Consider the following 19,445-nt stretch of genomic DNA (forward strand, 5'->3'; position numbering starts at 1 on the left):
CTGCTCCCAAATTTCGTTGTTTGGTACCTGTACTATAGCAATGACAATAAAGACCATTCATTCATTCATTCATTCATTCATTCATTCATTCATTAAATTTCCACCTTCACAGGTGCAGTATAAACAAGTCAACTGTCAGTTTTTGGTGAATACGTTCAAACAGCGGATAAACTAGCCTGATGCAGCTGACAGAGGTAAGAAATCAACTTTGTTTCACTCAAATTTTATTTCACAAAACACTTTCAAATCCATTGAAAAAACTTTAATCAGTATTTGAACAGAAGATCATTAGCAACTTCAGTCAGATGGGACTTCCTGGGATGTGGTTAAACAGGATACTGGAAAACAAAAGACACAAAAAGAGACACATGATTAATGTATAATTTTCTTCAACGGCTAATGTTCTCATGAGAAACAATGATCAAATCACTCATGACGAACAAATAAGTTGAACATCAATGGAAACATATTGTAGTTGCTACTTTACTTGGGCTTGTCTTTCTGTGTCTTGTTGATGCTGTTGTACACCTGTTGTCTGTTACTTGTTTTTATTTTCACTTGTTTTGCCTGTTTTAACCTGCTGTGGCTTTCGCTCTTTTATTATGTTTTATTGTGTTTTTTCCTTGTTATGTAAAGCACTTTGTGACCCTTGGTCTGGGAAAGGTGCTCTATAAATACATTTTACCTACTTACTTACTTACCAGATTGGTCTAGCTGAGCAGTTTTTTCAACTCTGAGGCCTCCACCTCCATCTCCTCCTCCGTCCTCCACGCGGAGGGGACGTCCTCTCGGTCGTGCTTCTGCAGCTGCCCAGAGAAACACATCAGGTTGCCCATTATTATGCTCAGTGGTGATTCAAATGTGCACGCGCACACACACACAAACACACACACACACACACACGCACTGAATCCATGCACACATGCACACACGCACACACACGCACGATAGCATGCACGCACGCACGCACACACACACACACACACATACACACACACACAGACACACACACACACACATACACACACGCACTGCACACACACACAGACACACACAGACACACACACACACACACACACACACACACACACACTCACACAGACACACGCACACACACACACACACACACACACACACACAAGTAATGTAATTATTTAATTGAGGGTAGGTCGACCCCATTTTCCATTTCTTTCATAATAGCAGCAGTAATTATAATAACACTGTTGTTTCAGTGTAGCAGAACAAACAAAGCTGTTGACCAGAGGTTAGCAGATACATTAGCGACTGGTAGTCTCTGTGTACCTGGCTGCTCCACTAGACTACAGAATACGGAACATGCCTCAGGATGCCCAGGATCCTTCTTCTTCTTCGGCGTATGGGTTGTTGTTTCCTCTCCACTCCACCAGGCTCGGGGCCGAGGGGCTACCCTTTTACCACCCCGAGACCTGGTTGAGGGGCTCACCCGGGCTATATTTCTGGACACCCCTCCTGTACCTCATACTGCAGCTGAACACTGAAGGACTAACCCAATCTAACAACAATCAAAAGCAACGACAACCAACGCCGACGACAATCCCGCCTCTCCATTTAGTCTTTTCAAGCGCAAGCGAGAGAGTCGCCGTCTGAAATAGAACCGTCTCCCGCCTTCCCACGACGACGTAAACAAGCGGGAGCCATTACGGTTCATCAAGTATAGACACGACAGGGGGAAAGAAAAAAAAAACATTGACTGTGACACATTCTGACACCAGCTCCATGTTGTTGTTTTTGTCTACTGTTGGTAGATTTGAGAGGGAAGGAAACAATGTAGCTACTTCATCAAACTAATGCCTCCCTCAGGACAGGAGAGCTAACGCTAACACACTGGGGGGGGTGTAGAGCCACAACAGCAGGAGAGTGGTCTTTAAAACTGCCACGGCACCGCCTTGAGATTTGTCATAGTGGGGGCTATTGTTAAGATGATGCTAAGTTGCCACGGAGACCCCAAAGGCGAGAACACATTGCTGGACATGAGATGGATTTCATGCCACAGTAAATACATGAAATAAACAAAGGAAGGAAGGAAGTAGAAGCTCAAAGCTCAAAGCTAGCTAGATGATATTGCTATGTTATGTCCTTGAGTTATTTCCACAGCACCATCTCCAGTAACATGTTTTTCGGCACGCTTGGTTGGATCTTGGTTAAGTGAAAATCTGTATGCCTAAAACACCACCCACCAGCTGCAGACAGACACGGTACCCTAACTGTAAACAGGGAGAGGGTTTTATGTTCGCAGGCGGTAAAATGATTCGACATGAAATAGATTTCAACGTTTCTCTTGCTCTGCTCCCCCTAAACCGTCTGGAAGCTAAAACACCAGGGGGGGGTCATCATTTCAATACATTCTTTCCCCTCTAACACTGACAAGTGCTGTTGTTTTGTTAGCCTCTATTTCTCTTTCTCTTTACACACGTTACACAACCTGACCCTGGCTTGAGAGCTTGTCGGATCCTGTGCCGTGGAGAAGCCCGGGAATGGCCCGTCATCAGACCGTGGGGACATGAGAAGGACTTAGTGGGTTGGGTGGGTGGGGGGGGTCATCTCTCCAGGGCCCTTAGGAGCCACAGACCCCCCCCCCCACACACACACACACACACACACCGCCAGAGAGTCAGAGCCCTCAGCCCTCAGCTCTGAGTTAAGCCTGCTTGCGTGACTTGGCTGGAGCTCACTACCCCTCCAACCACAGCCAAGCCTTGTCTCAGAACTATCACACTGTGTTAGGATCTCCTCCATTTACTTTACCCCCCCCCCCCCCCCCCCCCCCGCCCCCCAAAGGAGACTTTAACTACTGCAATTGGGGGATGACATTTGTGCTGGGCTAGGAAGGAGATGGGCGGGGGGGGGGTTTGATTTTTTTGTGTGGGTTTGTGTGGGTTTGTGTGTGTGGATGGGTGGGTAGTTATGTAGTTAGAGATTTACATTCATATTGCAAAAGTCAAAGTGAAATTACTTTGCTGATGATCGCATACTTTGTGATTGCATGAGACAATTAGTTTCAAGTCAACTGTAGCAGTTCTTAAGCACAGAGGGAGTCTTTGTAGCATTTAGTGTTCGGGTTTGCTTTACATCACTTGGAGATTAATTGTAACAAACATTTAAACCAGGGGTGCCCACATTTTTGCACCCCACTGTATGTCATCCGAGATACACTATATGGAGAAAAGTATTGGGAGACCCGAACATCACACCCATATATGCTTATGTTGAACTTCTCATTCCAAAACCATGGGCATTAATATGGAGTTGGTCCCACCGTTGCTGCTATAACAGCTTCCACTCTTCTGGGAAGACTTTCTACTAGATTTTAGAATATGGTTGTGGGGATTTGCTCCCATTCAGCCACAAGAGCTTTAATGAGGTCAGGTCACTGATGTTGGGCGAGAAGGCGTTCCAATTCATCCCAAAGGTGTTCATTGGGGTCGAGGTCAGAGCTCTGTGTGCAGGCCAGTCAAGTTCTCCCAGACCAAACTCGGCAAACCATGTCATTATGGACCTCACTTTGTGTATGGGGGCATTGTCATGCTGAAACTGGAAAGGGCCTTCCCCAAACTGTTACCACAAAGTTGGAAGCATGCAACTCTCTAGAATCGCATTGTATGCTGTAGCATTAAGATTTCCCTTCACTGGAACTAAGGGGCCTAGCCCAAACCATGAAGGATGGTAAGTTAGGCGAATGATTGCAGAATACATTGCTAATAGCATGCAATGTCATCATGCAATATTAACAGGACTTGTCTTTGTCTTCTTATTGCAAATCTTCATCACGTTATTGATTGTGACGCACAGACAAAGTTAGGGCTCATTAGGAATTAATCAAGTCTGTTTGTTCTCTGCGTAATAATGGCCTCCCTCCCCCAAACTCCCCCATACTCCCCCATACTCCCCCGCCCCCCAATAAATGCTGACACAACAGATGTTACTGTATGTCACGGAACTTTTGTGTGCTAATTGGCTCTCTTTGGGAAAAAAAGCATCGAGTAATTATGCTCAACAACGCAACATACATTCACAACATTCACATCTGAGGTTGTCTGAAGGTGCTCGTTTGTTTGCCATTTTTGGCATTGTTTTACCCTTGTTAAATATCAAGACACCTGGTTATAACCTTTGGTTTACTGTACACGGTTTCTATCGTGGTGTCGTCTTTCACAGTTCATTGCAGTATGCTAATCAGGTTCCTTCACTTGCATAATCATAACATCTCACCATACACACAACACCGTCTCCCAGAGACACACAACACCGTCTCCTAGAGACACACAACACCGTCTCCTAGCAAAACAGAAAGTATCTGCACATTACGTTATGGTTAGGCATACACATTGAGTGGTTAGGGTTAGGGGTAAGTTGTCTGGGGAAGGTATTAGCAAACAATAGCATTAGCAACAATAATTAGTCGAACAAAAACCCTAAAAGCACTTTTGTCAAAATGTTCCCAAAGCCAACTTGAAGCCGCAACGTTTGGGTTGGAAGTCTTGGTTATAAGTCCCCTCCCAATCCCCAATCTACCGTACAGTACCACCTAGTAAAGCAATCTTCCTTTTGTAGCCCTTTGCTGGTTGCTATTGCTTAATGTGTGCAGGCACATGTATAAGTGACAGACCTGGTGTTTGTGTGTGTGTGTGTGTGTGTGTGTGTGTGTGTGTGTGTGTGTGTTTGTGTGTGTGTGTGTGTGTGTGTGTGTGTGTGTGTGTGTGTGTGGCTTATTTCCCTGCCGTGTGTCTGATTGGAGAGAATGCCGATCCCCTCCTGGCTTCACTAGCAGATGTCCAAACACGCATTAGTGACACATTTACATTTACATTTTTGGCATTTAGCAGACGCCTTATTCCAAAGCGACTTAAAATCAATACATTTGAATACTAAGCATGTGAATCAGCAGTCCACTATTCGTTGCAGGAAGAGTACTCTAGCTCGGGCCCGGGGCCACTGACTGTGTGTGTGTGTGTGTGTGTGTGTGTGTGTGTGTGTGTGTGTGTGTGTTGTCCATGAATAAAAATGTTAATACCCATGAAGTGTCCTCCTCACCTGCACAAAGGCACAGCACTCAAACGTGAGGCTGCCTGTAGGTACAGTAACTAGCAAGCGGCCTTGCGGTGTGATACGGAGCTAAATGGTAAATGGACTGACTTATATACGTAGCTATGCCTTTATCCAAAGCCCTTTACAACGGCCTCTCATTCACACATTCACACACACATTCACACACCAATGGCGGCAAGCTGCCATGCAAGGCGCCGGCCCCGCTCACTGGGAGCAATTTGGGGTTCAGTGTCTTGCCCAAGGACACTTCGACATGTGGCCAGCCGGGGCTCGAACCGCCGATCTGCCAACCCTGCGATCATTAGACGGCGACTCTACCTCCTGAGACACAGCCGCCCATCTAAGCTAACATGGCAACTGTCGGTTCACATCGGTAAGAACACACACCAGATGTGTGAATCCCAGCCTCCTCCCCCCCCAATTTATGGCTTTATTAAGGACATAAATGTAGACCAAGGAACATAATAGGTGTTGTTCAAGGCTCCGCTCTGGACCGCGGGGACCCTGACATACATGTGGTCTCTTACAATGTCACACTGGAGGTCATCAGATAATCACAAGTGAACAAAAAGGATCTCAGAGGACGAACCTTTGTTCACAGAGACAATACAGCCTCCGATATTTTGTCATTATGACCCATTTACTCATAAATGTATGTTTGTGGAATTAATATCGTGAGCTTAGAATGATAAGGTTCTATCTCCGTCTAGGGCAGTTCAGAGATATTGAGCGTCAAAGTTTTTACATTACATTATGTTTTGTGAGATGGAACCTTTGTATTTTATGAATTACTAACTAAAAAAATGTCAACATTTTGAAAATAACACCACACAGGCATTAATAAACACCTTATGGATCAGATTATGTAAAAAAACTACATTCTGACAAAAATGGAGATAGAACCTTAGAATTCTAACGTCACGATATCTCTCAGGTTACGTGGGATGGGGGAGAGGACAGGGTTTAAGAGGGTCTGATGCTAATGCAGAGAACACACTGGCTATGTCGTCTATTAACGTACAGTATGAGAATGGCACTGATGATAGACATTACTATATACATACTGTACAATGGAAATTGGACAAGCCAGTCCACTTTTAAGTCATACAGATAATAATAACATCCTTTACTTACACATACAGCAGCGTATCTGTGTAGCAAGGAGCATGGGTGGTTGTGAGTATACCCCCTTACAAGACAAGGTAAGGCCAGTTTATTTGTATAGCACCTTTCATACAACAGGGGCAATTCAAAGTGCTTTACATACAGCATCAACAAATACAGTAAATACATCAAGAGGAGAAGGCTTGACGTCAAATGTAAATTGAGGTTCTCCTCATCTCCGGAAAGGTCGATGGTTTAATGCATATTTTATATTATTTATACAGGTGAAATCCCATTGGTCCCAAGTCTCAAAAGTGGTAACAAGCTATAATAAAAACAATATCGTGTGGATGTACAGTGTATAGGCCTAGACAATGCGTTTACATACTGTATGTATAATATGAGGGGTGCAAATTGGTGACAATATCTTTTTTCCCTAAACATGAAGAAAATGATCAATGCGCGGCGAACCTTAGTGGAGAATGGGGGGGGACATGCGTCATAACTTCTACCGACATGCGTGTCAAACGCCTGTAGAGAGGTTTCAAGACAAACTGATTTGCTACTCGATTATAATGATGAGACAGTCATCGTTGATTACATTCGTGACCACTTGTCATGTTTACATATTAGCATGTAAAGATGCTAATCACCACCTGTAACGCATGTCTAACCTCCACTAAGGTTGGCCGCGCATTGATCATTTTCATCCCTAATTGATGGGACACAATCCAGCCCACCCCCTTCAGTCTAGCCTTCAGTCTGGATTCTGGCTTGAAACATCCGTTTTGATAACCGAGTCACAAGAAAACTCATCAACCAAACTCCTGATCACACAAACCACAGCTCTATGTATCTGAGCCTATGACACTTAGCCTTGTATAAAAATACCCACTCACATACTGTTGTGCTGCCAATAGCCTTTAGAGACAGGAGAGATTGACTTTGGAACAGGAATGATCTATTTCTGTCCACATGGCCAACCATACAGTAATAACAGCAACAACACACAAGCAACAACACATAACCACTACATAGGGTTTTGTGCTGGCTAGGTTCTAAAACAAGACTGGGAGTATAAGGAATGATAATGAATGTACGAGATATGGTTGCCGCCGGCAACGATATTACAAATGTCCTTCAAGGCATGGAATGTTAATTGTTCTTCCCTCCTTGAAATATGACAGAGGCTAGTTAATAGTGGTTAGCATGAATGTGGTAGCAAAGGCTTTTTTTTATAGTATCACTGTTACAGCTTACATCAGAAACACGACATCAGTACTTTGCTTGTGACTTAACATATTATGCATACGTACCAGTGGCGGACTCAGGCTGTTTGAAGGGCAGGGGGGGGCGAAAAGGAAAAAAGGGCACCTACTGCACAACATGGGACCCCATCAGTGCACATGGTCAAGTTTAGACCATTGGAAGGGCAGCCAATAGGGCACATCCTCTAATTTTGCCACTCAAAAGGACACTTAAGAGAGACGTTTTTCAACCGTGGGGGCACCAGGAGGGGCGGTCTTCCCCCACCTGCCCCCCCCCCCCCCCCTGAGTCCACCAGTGATATGTACTATGTTTTCCAAATAGGGCAAAACAGCAGAAAATCCTCAACATATAACGTTGCATGTTCAATGCTCAGTTGTACACTCTATGTAAAGTCTGCACAAGGAAATGTAGAACAACAACATACATACCAAATACTGTAAAGCATTTCAGTGCCTGTACAGTAACCCATCACCTGCTACGAACCGTCAATATGTTTACAGTGCAGTGCAACTTGCACTTATTCCTATTCTCATTGTGTTCTTCCAAGCCTATCAGAATCTACCGTCTGTCTAACAGTCACACTTTCCTGGCTCACACAGGAAAAACCAGAGAGAGAGAGACGGAGAGGGAGAGAGAGAGTGAGAGAGAAAGGGAAATAGAAAGAAACAGTAAGAACAGATTGCCCTAGCTCCTCTCCTCCTGTCTCTCATGTGTGACTGAAGCTGTCTCGATGGCATGTAAAAACATTTCAGCAGCTGGTGCGTTAATTACCCAACAGAAATAATATTCCCCAGATTTTTTAAAAAGGAGCTTTTTTCCCTCTGACGACCTGTCAAACGTGTGTCTCTTCTCAGACACACTGATTAAGCTCGAGAGGGTCCGTCAGAAGGAAGAGAGACAGAGAGAACACACACAGTCAGTGATCCCGTTGGCTGGTGGCTTGGCCAGCCTCTCGATAGGACGGGGCTCCCCTGCTGTTCGCGCCACAAGAGAGAGGCTCACCACACGGCAGGGTACCGGGGGGGAAGCCAGCTCTCACACCAGATACTCAAGTTCAGGCTAAGACTAGCCTCAAGGTAGTGAGTCACATAATGGCAGTGATGAGGGAGAGAGAGAAAGAGAGAGAGAGAGGGCGGGGGGGGATCAGAAATTATTTTGAATCAGAATTATGTAATTCTAGCCAGAGTGAGTACAGCAATAATTCATGCAGGGATGGATATACTATGACTTGTGGAAACGTAGTATATAATGGATAATTTATCAGAGTTGACCATTTTAATAGCAGTATATGCAACCCGTTTCTGCAGACCAAAGGATATGTTCTGTGTGAGCGTGTTATCTGGCTATACTGACAGGGTAATACGAAAGGCAGAACACTGCATAAGGAGGTTCGTGGGTTGGTGGGGGCATGAACTGTCCGACTTGTAACCTGAACATCGCTGGTTCAAATCACGCATGAACCGCCGACTTGCAACCGCCTGATCGACTTGCAGCCTGCACATCTCTGGTTCGAATCACGGTTGGGACACACATTTTTTTTGCTAATTCTTGCTAATTCTTGTTGCTTATGCTAATATTTGCTAATGACTTCCCCTAACCGTAACCACTCAAAGTTAATGGCTAATACTGCCTAACCGCCACTCAAATTGTAATTCACGTAACTCTCACGCAACATATCTTTAGTTGTTGACGTATCTTACAGCACACCTAGAGTCCTTTTGCAGAAAAAGACTCTGTCATGAGTCGGTACAGTAGACAGGGTAGGCTATACATATTTCCAAAAGGATTGTAATGTTATTAATTTCCTTGTTGTCATAATTAGTGCTCATACAATGAATAATTGTGATATCTATTGACTATTTTAATGTGTAATTACTTACCCACGAGCACAGCAACCCGTTGTTCACTTACCTTAATGAATTAATATTTAATTACAATCACAGTTGAAGTTCTAATGAGCTGAGCAGTCACAGCTGCAGCTTTGGAAATCAACTTTTACTTGACAGGATTAGAAGGTTCTAGTAGAAACACAGTCTGCAGGAAGTCGCTACCCTTTACACACCGTGTGTTAGTCAAAAACACCCCTCTAGGTGCAAGCAGACACAGGTGACACATCGTGACGTTAGAATTATAAGGTTCTATCTCCATTTTTGTCAAGATTGAGTTTTTTTTACATAATCTGATCCATTAGATACATTTATTAATGCCTGTGTGGTGTTGTTTATAAAATGTTGACATTTTTTTAGTTAGTAATTCATAAAAGACAAAGGTTCCATCTCACAAAACCCAATGGAATGTAAAAACTTTGACGCTCAATATCTCTGAACTGCCCTAAACGGAGATAGAACCTTCTCATTCTAAACGGAGATAGAACCTTATCATTCTAAACGGAGATAGAACCTTATCATTCTAAACGGAGATAGAACCTTATCATTCTAAACGGAGATAGAACCTTATTCAAGGACCCCAATTGAAATAAGCCAGTGGCTTTCTTGGGTTTTTATCCTGTTAGTTGACCTTGTATGTAATATGTACTTTCATGTACCTACTCCTGCAAATCTTCTAATAAAGTTTTCAATCAATCAATCAATCATTCTAAACGGAGATAGAACCTTATCATTCTAAACGGAGATAGAACCTTATCATTCTAAACGGAGATAGAACCTTATCATTCTAAACGGAGATAGAACCTTATCATTCTAAACGGAGATAGAACCTTATCATTCTAAGCTCACGATTATGACACGTGTATTGTACTGGATACAGCAGGAACATTGAACACTCTATGAGGTCATAGGAAGCTGCAGCAGGAGGAGCACGTGGCTCTTCCAGAACAATCAAGGGTTCCTCCTCAAAGTCAAGCAGGTAATATCATATCACAAGCAGAGAGGAGGAATTGGACTTGATTAACCCTTGGCAACCCCATTTTCTCCAGTGGCGACTTGGTGTCATACCGTATGCAGGGCAGGACCCCCATAAGTCAGGCAGGACATGCTTTCATTAAGCAGTGACCTCGGGGGTGACCGGGGGACGCCCTGACCTCCCAGTCATCCTCGCCTTTTTACCAAAGGAGGAGGTAGATAACGAGGACTCTATATACAGTAGGTGATGTGTGTTATACTATACGAGTATGGTCCCAGATAGGTAGGAGGGCCCAGAACTACCAGCCTATAGAATGGTTAACTAGAGTTGATTCCCAGATGAGATGGAGGGTGACTTCATGAGATGGACACATTGGGGCTGTCCGTCAAACTCTGCATGAGTGACATGACTTTTTTTACCCTCTTGTCTTTTTTTACCCTCTTGTCTTTTGGGGCGGCTGTGGCACAGGAGGTAGAGTCGCCGTCTAATGATCACATGATGTGAATGTGTGTGTAAGTGGGTGAATGAGAGGCTGTTGTAAAGCGCTTTGGAGCAGCTTTGGAGCAGCAAAAAAGGCACTATATACTGTAAGTGCAGTCCATTTACCATTTTACCATTTCCATCCGACATTGTCTCTACACTAACTTTCTGTCCCTATACTGTCTTTCCTGGTTCCTTGGTCATATTCTGATGTTTACAACAACTGGTGATAGTTAAAAACGTCTACATGGACAAGGTTAAAGCAACTGCAATCGCTAAAACCTCAACATGTCAGCATACAGGTGGACTTCGTGGTAAGGGACATTCCCCATGCCTGTTACTGTAATTACATATTGCGAGATTGATTGTCCTTTTCTTGTTGTTAAATTTCTTTCCATAAACGGAGGGCACATCTATTATGTTTCATGATGAGATAACATTTTCTGAACATACTATGTTCCCAAGTTAGCAGACAGTTAGCATTTGAAGTTCTGATGTAATTACCTCACAAACTGATCCCCCCCCCCCCCCCAAACACAGGGAACAAGTAACACTTCTGAATAATGGATAGATGTTTTCCACATAGTTCAGTTTGACAAGAACACGCGTATGTTTCACCCCACACACACTGAGGCAGTAGCTCAATGTGACAACACAAACATTTGGTTTGCTGCCCAGACCGAGGAGACAGTTGATACTGTAACTGTGTTTGGTAGAGGCGGCCATCTTAATGAAATAATAGTGAAGGGGAGACATCCATTCGTGAGCTTAGAATGATAAGGTTCTATCTCCGTTTAGGGCAGTTCAGAGATATTGAGCGTCAACGTTTTTACATTCCATTATGTTTTGTGAGATGGAACCTTTGTGTTTTATGAATTACTAACTCAAAAATGTCAACATTTTAAAAAATAACACCACACAGGCATTAATAAACACCTAATGGATCAGATTATGTAAAAAACTCAATTTTGACAAAAATGGAGATAGAACCTTATAATTCTAACGTCACAATCTATTTCCCCCCCTTCTTAGAGATCCCTTCCCCCCCGAAGGGCCAAACGACTGTGATGTCTCTGTGATGTTCTACAAGCCCTCTCAGGAACGTGTTGATGTGGTGGGGTCATAGGAATATAATTGGTTCTCTTTGCAAACTTATTTTAATTGAAATACTACGGTTGGAAGTCGGGTAATAAGGACATAAATTGAAGGACAGATTATTCCTCTCTGTCTTGGTGTGTGATCTCAGCTGATTTCCTTTGATTACTGTAAAAATGACCATGCAGTAATGTCTCTCTCTCTCTCTCTCTCTCTCTCTCTCTCTCTCTCTCTCTCTCTCTCTCTCTCTCTCTCTCTCTCTCTCTCTTTCTATCATTTACTATGAGGGTGAATGTTAAAACGTTTCTATGATGTATGCCTTGTAATAATTGTATGTTTACAGTTGTGTTATTATTATGTTATGTTATTTGATTCACTCTAACGTGACCGTTATTGCATTAGCAACACAAACTCGACAATTCTTTGCACATAGTGTTAATTAAATTAATTCGAGTCAGATTATTAATATTAAAGTCATGCTTCGCTATTAACAATACATAGCCTCATTTCCTTAGCCAACCCTTAGTATCGTAACTGCCTTCCTACAAGGCCCTACGATAGGAACTACCCACTCTACTACCCACTGCAACGTCTCTCCCTCTCAGGCAATCTCTCTCATACCCTAACGAAAGTGAGAACACACAACTTTTTACTTTCTATATTTTTTCATATCGTCGGGGCGCCTCAATTAAATGCCGGAATCAAAAGGAATCTGTAAAGCCTTCCGACCATTTGATTAATTTATGTCTGTTTCTGGATTCCCCTTTTTGATTAAAGGGGCTAGAGAGAGCCCACATGATTACCACATCTTGCACCCCTGGAGTGAATGCTTAAATAGGCATGCCCCGTTTGACACAATAACAGATGACTATTAGCCGGGGTTGCGTAAGTGTACCACAGAGAGAAGCACCAGGCCTGTGATGTCCATGTTCCCATGACAAGAGGTTCTCTGTCTCTATGGGAAACTGTACATCTACACGGCTACATCGTTGGGGCTGGGAGCTCATTTCAATGCCTTTGCTCAGAAGGGATTACTTCATGCTATGGGACTAACTTTGATGCAGCTAATGAATACAGTGTTATAGCATGTGCTTTAACGTAAGAGAGTGTAGGTGCTACTTAGCCACGCTGTGAAACACGGTCCTGCTCTGTGGGAATGCATGTAACAATGTAGCAATGTAGTTGATTACATGTTGTACTCAGAGTCAAATTCTAACTTATATGAAATGATATGATATTGTTGGATCTAATGGGGTTTTCTAACAACATATATGCTCATGTCACTCACACACACATACACACACACACACACACACACACACACACACACACACACACACACACACACACACACACACACACACATTCGCCTTCTTTCAGGTCAGCATGATCTTCACGGTTAGCAGTGACGCCAGAAATAGACACATTCGGGGGTGTTATCTTAAAACCTTGGGGGGTTGTAGGCACCAGGGATGGTGAGCTCATTCACAACGTAACATCTGTGATAACATGAGGTATTTAAGTCTGCCTGTATTTCATAATGATTGTCGAATGCTGGACGCTGCTGACGAAGCTATTGATGTTGTTCTAAATAAATCATATGTACTCATTCCGACCCGTGTTGAAGTTCTATTTCCTTGTCAAATCGTGTCTTCTGCACACCTAATCTATCCTGAGATGACACAACGCATTTAAGATCACAGATCCTCAATAGATTGATCAATTGAAGCACCAAGCCTGTGATGTCCATGTTCCTGTGACAAGAGGTCTCTGTCTCTATAGGAAACTGTACATCTACATGGCTACATCATCGGGGCTGCATGTGAGCTCATTTCAATGCCTTTGCTCAGAAGGGATTACTTCATGCTATGGGACTAAGTTTGATGCAGCTAATGAATACAGTGTTATAGGATGTGAGTGCTTTAATGTAGGAGAGTGTAGGTGCTACTTAGACAAGCTCTGAAACACGGTCCTGCTCTGTGAAAATGCATGTAACAATGTATATAGTTGATTACATGTTGTACTCAGGGTCAAATTCTAACTTATATGAAATGATATGATATCAATGCATGTAACTCTGCCTTTCGTGTTTATCATAGTAGAATTTGGAGTTATCTACTGAAGAAAAAAACATTCAACATATTTAATATGCATCATAACATTGAATGACCAGTGTTATTTTCATTGATTCAAAATACTCTTTCTAGAAATTCAGATGAATGTATACTAAACAAAATATTGCTATGAAAAAGTATTGAATTGGTGGGGAATGCACAGTCAACAACAATTTAACAAATGTTTATTTTCACACACACATCAGCGTCCTTTGCGTGTTTATTAAGGTGCGATGTAATTTTACCTTGTCAGGAAGTAAGTCACATTTTAAACATCTGTCTCAAAAGTTAGTTTGCATAATCTTTTTTTTTTTAATAAATTTGTTTTTCAGATTTTATCCCTTTTCACCCAATTTAGTAGCCAATTGAACCCAACCTAGCATCCAATTATCCCCTGCCTATTGCATAGGATCCGCCGCACGACCCCGTGGCCGGCAGCCCCAGAGGAGGCCGTCAGGCAGACTAGCTGACTGGCTCCTCGAGCCCAGCACCGTTATTCCGGCACCCAGGGGGCGCTGTTGCGCGACGGATCCTTGTCCGGAAATACTCCTATACCGCCCTCGGGAGCGGCCGCCCAATATGCCGCTCCCCGTGTGTGCCCCGGCCATATCTGTATCTGGCGAGCTGGGATTCGATCCCAGTCCCCGGTGGGCAGCATGCACTAGTGGCCAGTGCTTAGACCGCTACACCACCGCGGAGCTAGTTTGCATAATCTAATGACATTTTCATCATTACATCTGTTTGATAATGAAAAACAAATTTCAGGATGGATAGTGGTCAGGAAGTAATTGAGTCTGATAGCTTGGGGGAAAACAGAGCTTTGATGAGAAGTCTTACATCCCCTGTACCATTGTGACATCAGAGGATAGAGCAGCTGACCTTTATCAAACGCCTGACCTTTACTTCTGTCTCGGTCCCAACGGCCGGCAGCTCTCTCTTTCCATCTCTACCTCTTACTTTCCTTCTCTGTTTACCTCTCTCTTACCTCCACTCTATTTCTATTTCTTTCTCTCTCTCTCGCTCTCTCTCTCTTTCTCTCTCTCTACTTCCGGAATGACCTCTCCCTCTGTCACTTCCTCCAAACCTCTGTTCTCTGCCCATCCCCTTGCTCTGAATCCATATTAAAACACGGCCCTCTCTCACGCATTGAAGTAGTGATTTCTGCTCACAGGAATCTACAGTAAGTGTAATTTACCCTGGCACTAACTAAGCTACCCCTCTGAGACTGGATTACTAAAACAGACAGAGTATGGGGCCTAACTGTGAACTCCAGCATGATGGCACTTTGATTTGGGGAATTAATGTATTCTGTCTCATTTAGGTGTACCATCCGTAATTCACTTTTTTTTTTTGGGAGAATGTGAAAATGTCGTTGCTTAATACAAAGCGATTCGCTGTCAAAATGAGTTAAGAAGATCACGTTGAGACAACAAAGACGCAGTGGAATGTTTTGTGGCTTTCCAAGTTATTTTGAAAGATGTTCTTTTTTCCTGCTCTGTGACAGATATCTGTCACATAAAAACTACCTCAGTTTCTCCACAACATATACTGCATATATATATATTTTAATGCAGGGACGGGGTACGGGGGACGTGTGTATGTTGTTCCTCCACTGGGCCCACTGGATGGTGACAGGGGTTCTCAGTGAACTCGTGAGCTTAGAATTATAAGGTTCTATCTCCATTTTTGTCAAAATGTAGTTTTTTACATAATCTGATCCATTAGGTGTTTATTAATGCCTGTGTGGTGTTATTTTTAAAATGTTGACCTTTTTTAGTTAGTAATTCATAAAATACAAAGGTTCCATCTCACAAAATATAATGGAATGTAAAAACGTTGACCCTCAATATCTCTGAACTGCCCTAAACGGAGATAGAACCTTATCATTCTAAACAGAGATAGAACCTTATCATTCTAAACGGAGATAGAACCTTATCATTCTAAACAGAGATAGAACCTTATCATTCTAAACGGAGATAGAACCTTATCATTCTAAACGGAGATAGAACCTTCTCATTCTAAACGGAGATAGAACCTTCTCATTCTAAACGGAGATAGAACCTTATCATTCTAAACGGAGATAGAACCTTCTCATTCTAAGCTCACGAACTGTTGGGACAACCTGGTGTGTGTCACAACACACCACCATCCCCTCCTGGCCCATGAACACTAATTACTCAGCGTGACAACTCGTCTTGCTCTCCTTCCTTTCCTCTACCCCTCCCCCCTGAGAAGCCAAGCTGAAAGCCTCTGTGGAGGGTAAGTAAATGGGGCAGGTATATACTACATGAGGTCCCAAGCCCTAATTGAGCCAGTGCTGGTCCATGGGTCCTCACTTCTCACCTGTATAAAAGGGCGAAGGCTTGACGACATTGAAGTTGTGCCCTCCTGTCTGATATCCTGACACACCTGCGTTGACCTGCACCCTGAGGCTTCTTACAACAGTTAACAGTGTGGATGTCTTGGTATCTTAGCTTGAAAAGGTGTGTCACTGTGAAAGAACAAGGAATAGGAGAGAAAGAGAAGCGCACACACACATACACACACACACATACACAATCCAGCACATCTATGTTGCATTGCATTACTGACCTCTACGGTAAAAACAACCTAAAATACTCCATTCACTCCGTTTACCAAAAACAGAGGAGACAGAAGAGACAACGTGTGACATAGCAGAAACTGTTATCAAAGCGAAACGTTCTGTTCCGTTGCCTCGGCATCACGGAATGTATTCAGCTGCAACCGGCAGCTAAACAGCGTTTGCCCTTGCCAATCAAGAGCAGAATTATCTCAAATTGACCACTAATGGACTACAAAAGCCAAGTTTGCTGTGCGTTAGCGAGCGACGATAAAGAAAAACCCAAAGAGCCGCTATTAAGATTGACATTTGAATTTGACATTAATTTTTGCAATGACATGCTCGAATAACTGTCATGATGGAAAAGTGGGATAAACACCAGATGTCCGGACAGATGACGCTATTCCTGGCGAAGAGAGCGGCGGCTCGGCACATTTCTGGATATTATTAGAGGGAATCAAGGCTGCCTGCTTGTGTACCTACTCTATCCTTAATGATCTCTGTCAGGAGAGCACGCAGGCCTCCCTAAACGACTCTGCAGCAGAAGGGATTTGATCAGCGCACGACAATAGCGACTGAAGTGCCACGAAGCTTCTGTCGACGCCCGGAGAAAAGTCACGAATAAATATAGCTGCTGCGAGCAGCGAAATATCAGGGTCCAAGCTGCTTACGGTTACGTTACGCCTTATAGATGATTATATTCTGCACACTCCCTCGTCCTGTGTGCGTGTGGGTTCTCCTGTCGTGATGTGTTTTGTGTTTGGTTTGTTTACGTCCAGTGACATGGGGATAGGTAAGCTAACCCATGGGTTTACCCCCCCCCCCCCCCATATGTTTATAGTAGATATTGTGTGGTTAGCTAGCTAGGACCTTGTTTTAATAAGTTATGTTCTTTGGCACCATTCACAGTCACCGTGTTCCCTTGTGGTGATGATTTGTTTGGACAACAAATATTATTGCATTTTAGTCCTGGTTCATAAATGGTAAATGGACTGCACTTACTGTATATAGCGCCTTTTTTGCTGCTCCAAAGCTGCTCCGAAGCGCTTTACAACAGCCTCTCATTCACACACACATTCACAAAACAATGGCGGCAAGCTACCATGCAAGGCGCCGGCCGGCCCGCTCACTGGGAGCAATTTGGGGTTCAGTGTCTTGCCCAAGGACACTTCGACATGTGGCCAGCCGGGGCTCGAACCGCTGATCTGCCAACCTTGCGATCATTAGACGGCGACTCTACCTCCTGAGACACAGCCGCCCTCATAGCATTTGTGTCGCAACGCACCAACATTCAGCATGCTCTCTGTATCGTGTTAGGCCCTTAAGTTACTCAAGATAGAAGGGTCGTAAGCACACTCTTCTTCTTCCTAATCCTCCAGTCAGTCACTCACACGCCCTCCTGACTCTCACGCCTGTCTCTCTCACTCCCTCCTCTCTCTTGTCTGTGTCTAGTCTCACGTAGCCATACCTCCAGATCACAATGTTCTCACACATCTTTTGGAGGTCTGGAGAATGTTTTGATTAACTGTTCTAGTTTTGATTGAACTGGACGGAACAATGGGAGAATGTTCTTGGAATGTTATTGGATGTTACATTCCAAGAACCTTCGCCCACATTCCTATAGAATGTTTGTTGCTTGTTGTTGCATCGTCTTTTCAGACCAGGTCGGATCTTTCAGTACAACAGACAATTGCCTTGGTCTATTCTCTTGTTGTATTTGTCCTATCTATCTATCGGCTATCCTACCCTGTCTGCCTGCCTGTCTGTATGTCTTTCTGTCTGCCTCTATGTCTGTCTGTCTGTCTGTCTGTGTGTGTCTGTCTGTCTGCCTCTGTGTCTGCCTCTGTGTCTGTCTGTGTGTGTGTGTGTGTGTGTGTGTGTGTGTGTGTGTGTGTGTGTGTATGTGTGTGTGTGTGTCTCTCTGTCGGTCCGTCTCTGTCTGGGTGTGTCTGTCTGTCTTTGTGTGTGTGTCTGTGTATGTGTCTGTCTGTCTGTCCGTCCGTCTGTCTGTCGGTCCGTCTCTGTCTGTCTTTGTGTGTGTGTCTGTCTGCCTGTCTATTTGTCTCCACAACTTCGTGGCTCGGACCTCTAAATTACCTTAAACACTTTGTGTTAATATAACCACATCTCATGCTGAGCGACGACAGGTAGGATGTTGGAAACCAAACCCAGTGGAGTGATGTGCCCTGGATGTGTGGGCGGAGAATAACCTCACAGCCTTGTTGTTTCAAATCACATACATCCAAGATAAGCAATCAACAGCTGTGGAAGTGGAAATGGAATGCTCTATGGCCTGTGGCTCGGCATCACACTCTGGTGTCAATGGTACTTTTGAGTTAATTGTGCAGATCTCATCACTTTCAGACTTCAGTACTATGGAAGTCTTCCCAGACAACCACAATAATGTATAATTATGATGTCTATGTTTCTAAAGCAACGGATCAAAACTCAGCCAAATCAGTAATACATAGTGTTGGCATTAAAAAGGTTGGCACCAGAGCTTTCAATGGACTAAAAGTGCCAAACATGATTTCATCGATAACAATAACAGCCTAATTGGCCCCTAGTCAATGTTTCAGTTTTACTTTGTTTGTTTCTGTTTTGTCTGTCTGATCATTTCCCTTTAGATTTGTAAAGCGTCCTTGTTTTTTTTTGAAAGGCGCTATAGAAATTAAAGTTATTATTATTATTATTATTATTATTATTAATTAAGAAATGAATGGGAGACATAAAAGAGACATTTATATAATACAATAAAAAAAAATAGATGAATACATTTTCTGTTGCCATTTCTTTACCGACTCCACTTAATAATAACAATGTACAATAGGGTATATTAGAGTCGAGGTATGTTT

General features: G+C 43.4%; 1 protein-coding gene across 1 annotated transcript in view; it reads right to left on the bottom strand.

Annotated features, from left to right (window-relative positions):
• Positions 1-211: 211 nt before the first annotated feature.
• fhit (fragile histidine triad diadenosine triphosphatase) overlaps positions 212-19,445 on the bottom strand; it is a 206,459-nt gene continuing 187,225 nt past the window's right edge. The window contains exons 6-7 of the mRNA XM_080545617.1: positions 702-806; positions 212-338 (exon numbers count right to left, since the gene is read on the bottom strand). Coding sequence (XP_080401743.1) covers positions 711-806 — 96 coding nt within the window. The 3' untranslated portion in view covers positions 212-338; positions 702-710. The remainder of the gene's footprint in view (positions 339-701; positions 807-19,445) is intronic.

This window comes from Nansenia antarctica, assembly GCF_963989245.1.
Source record: "Nansenia antarctica genome assembly, chromosome: 15".
In the NCBI taxonomy this organism is placed as follows: domain Eukaryota; kingdom Metazoa; phylum Chordata; class Actinopteri; order Argentiniformes; family Microstomatidae; genus Nansenia; species Nansenia antarctica.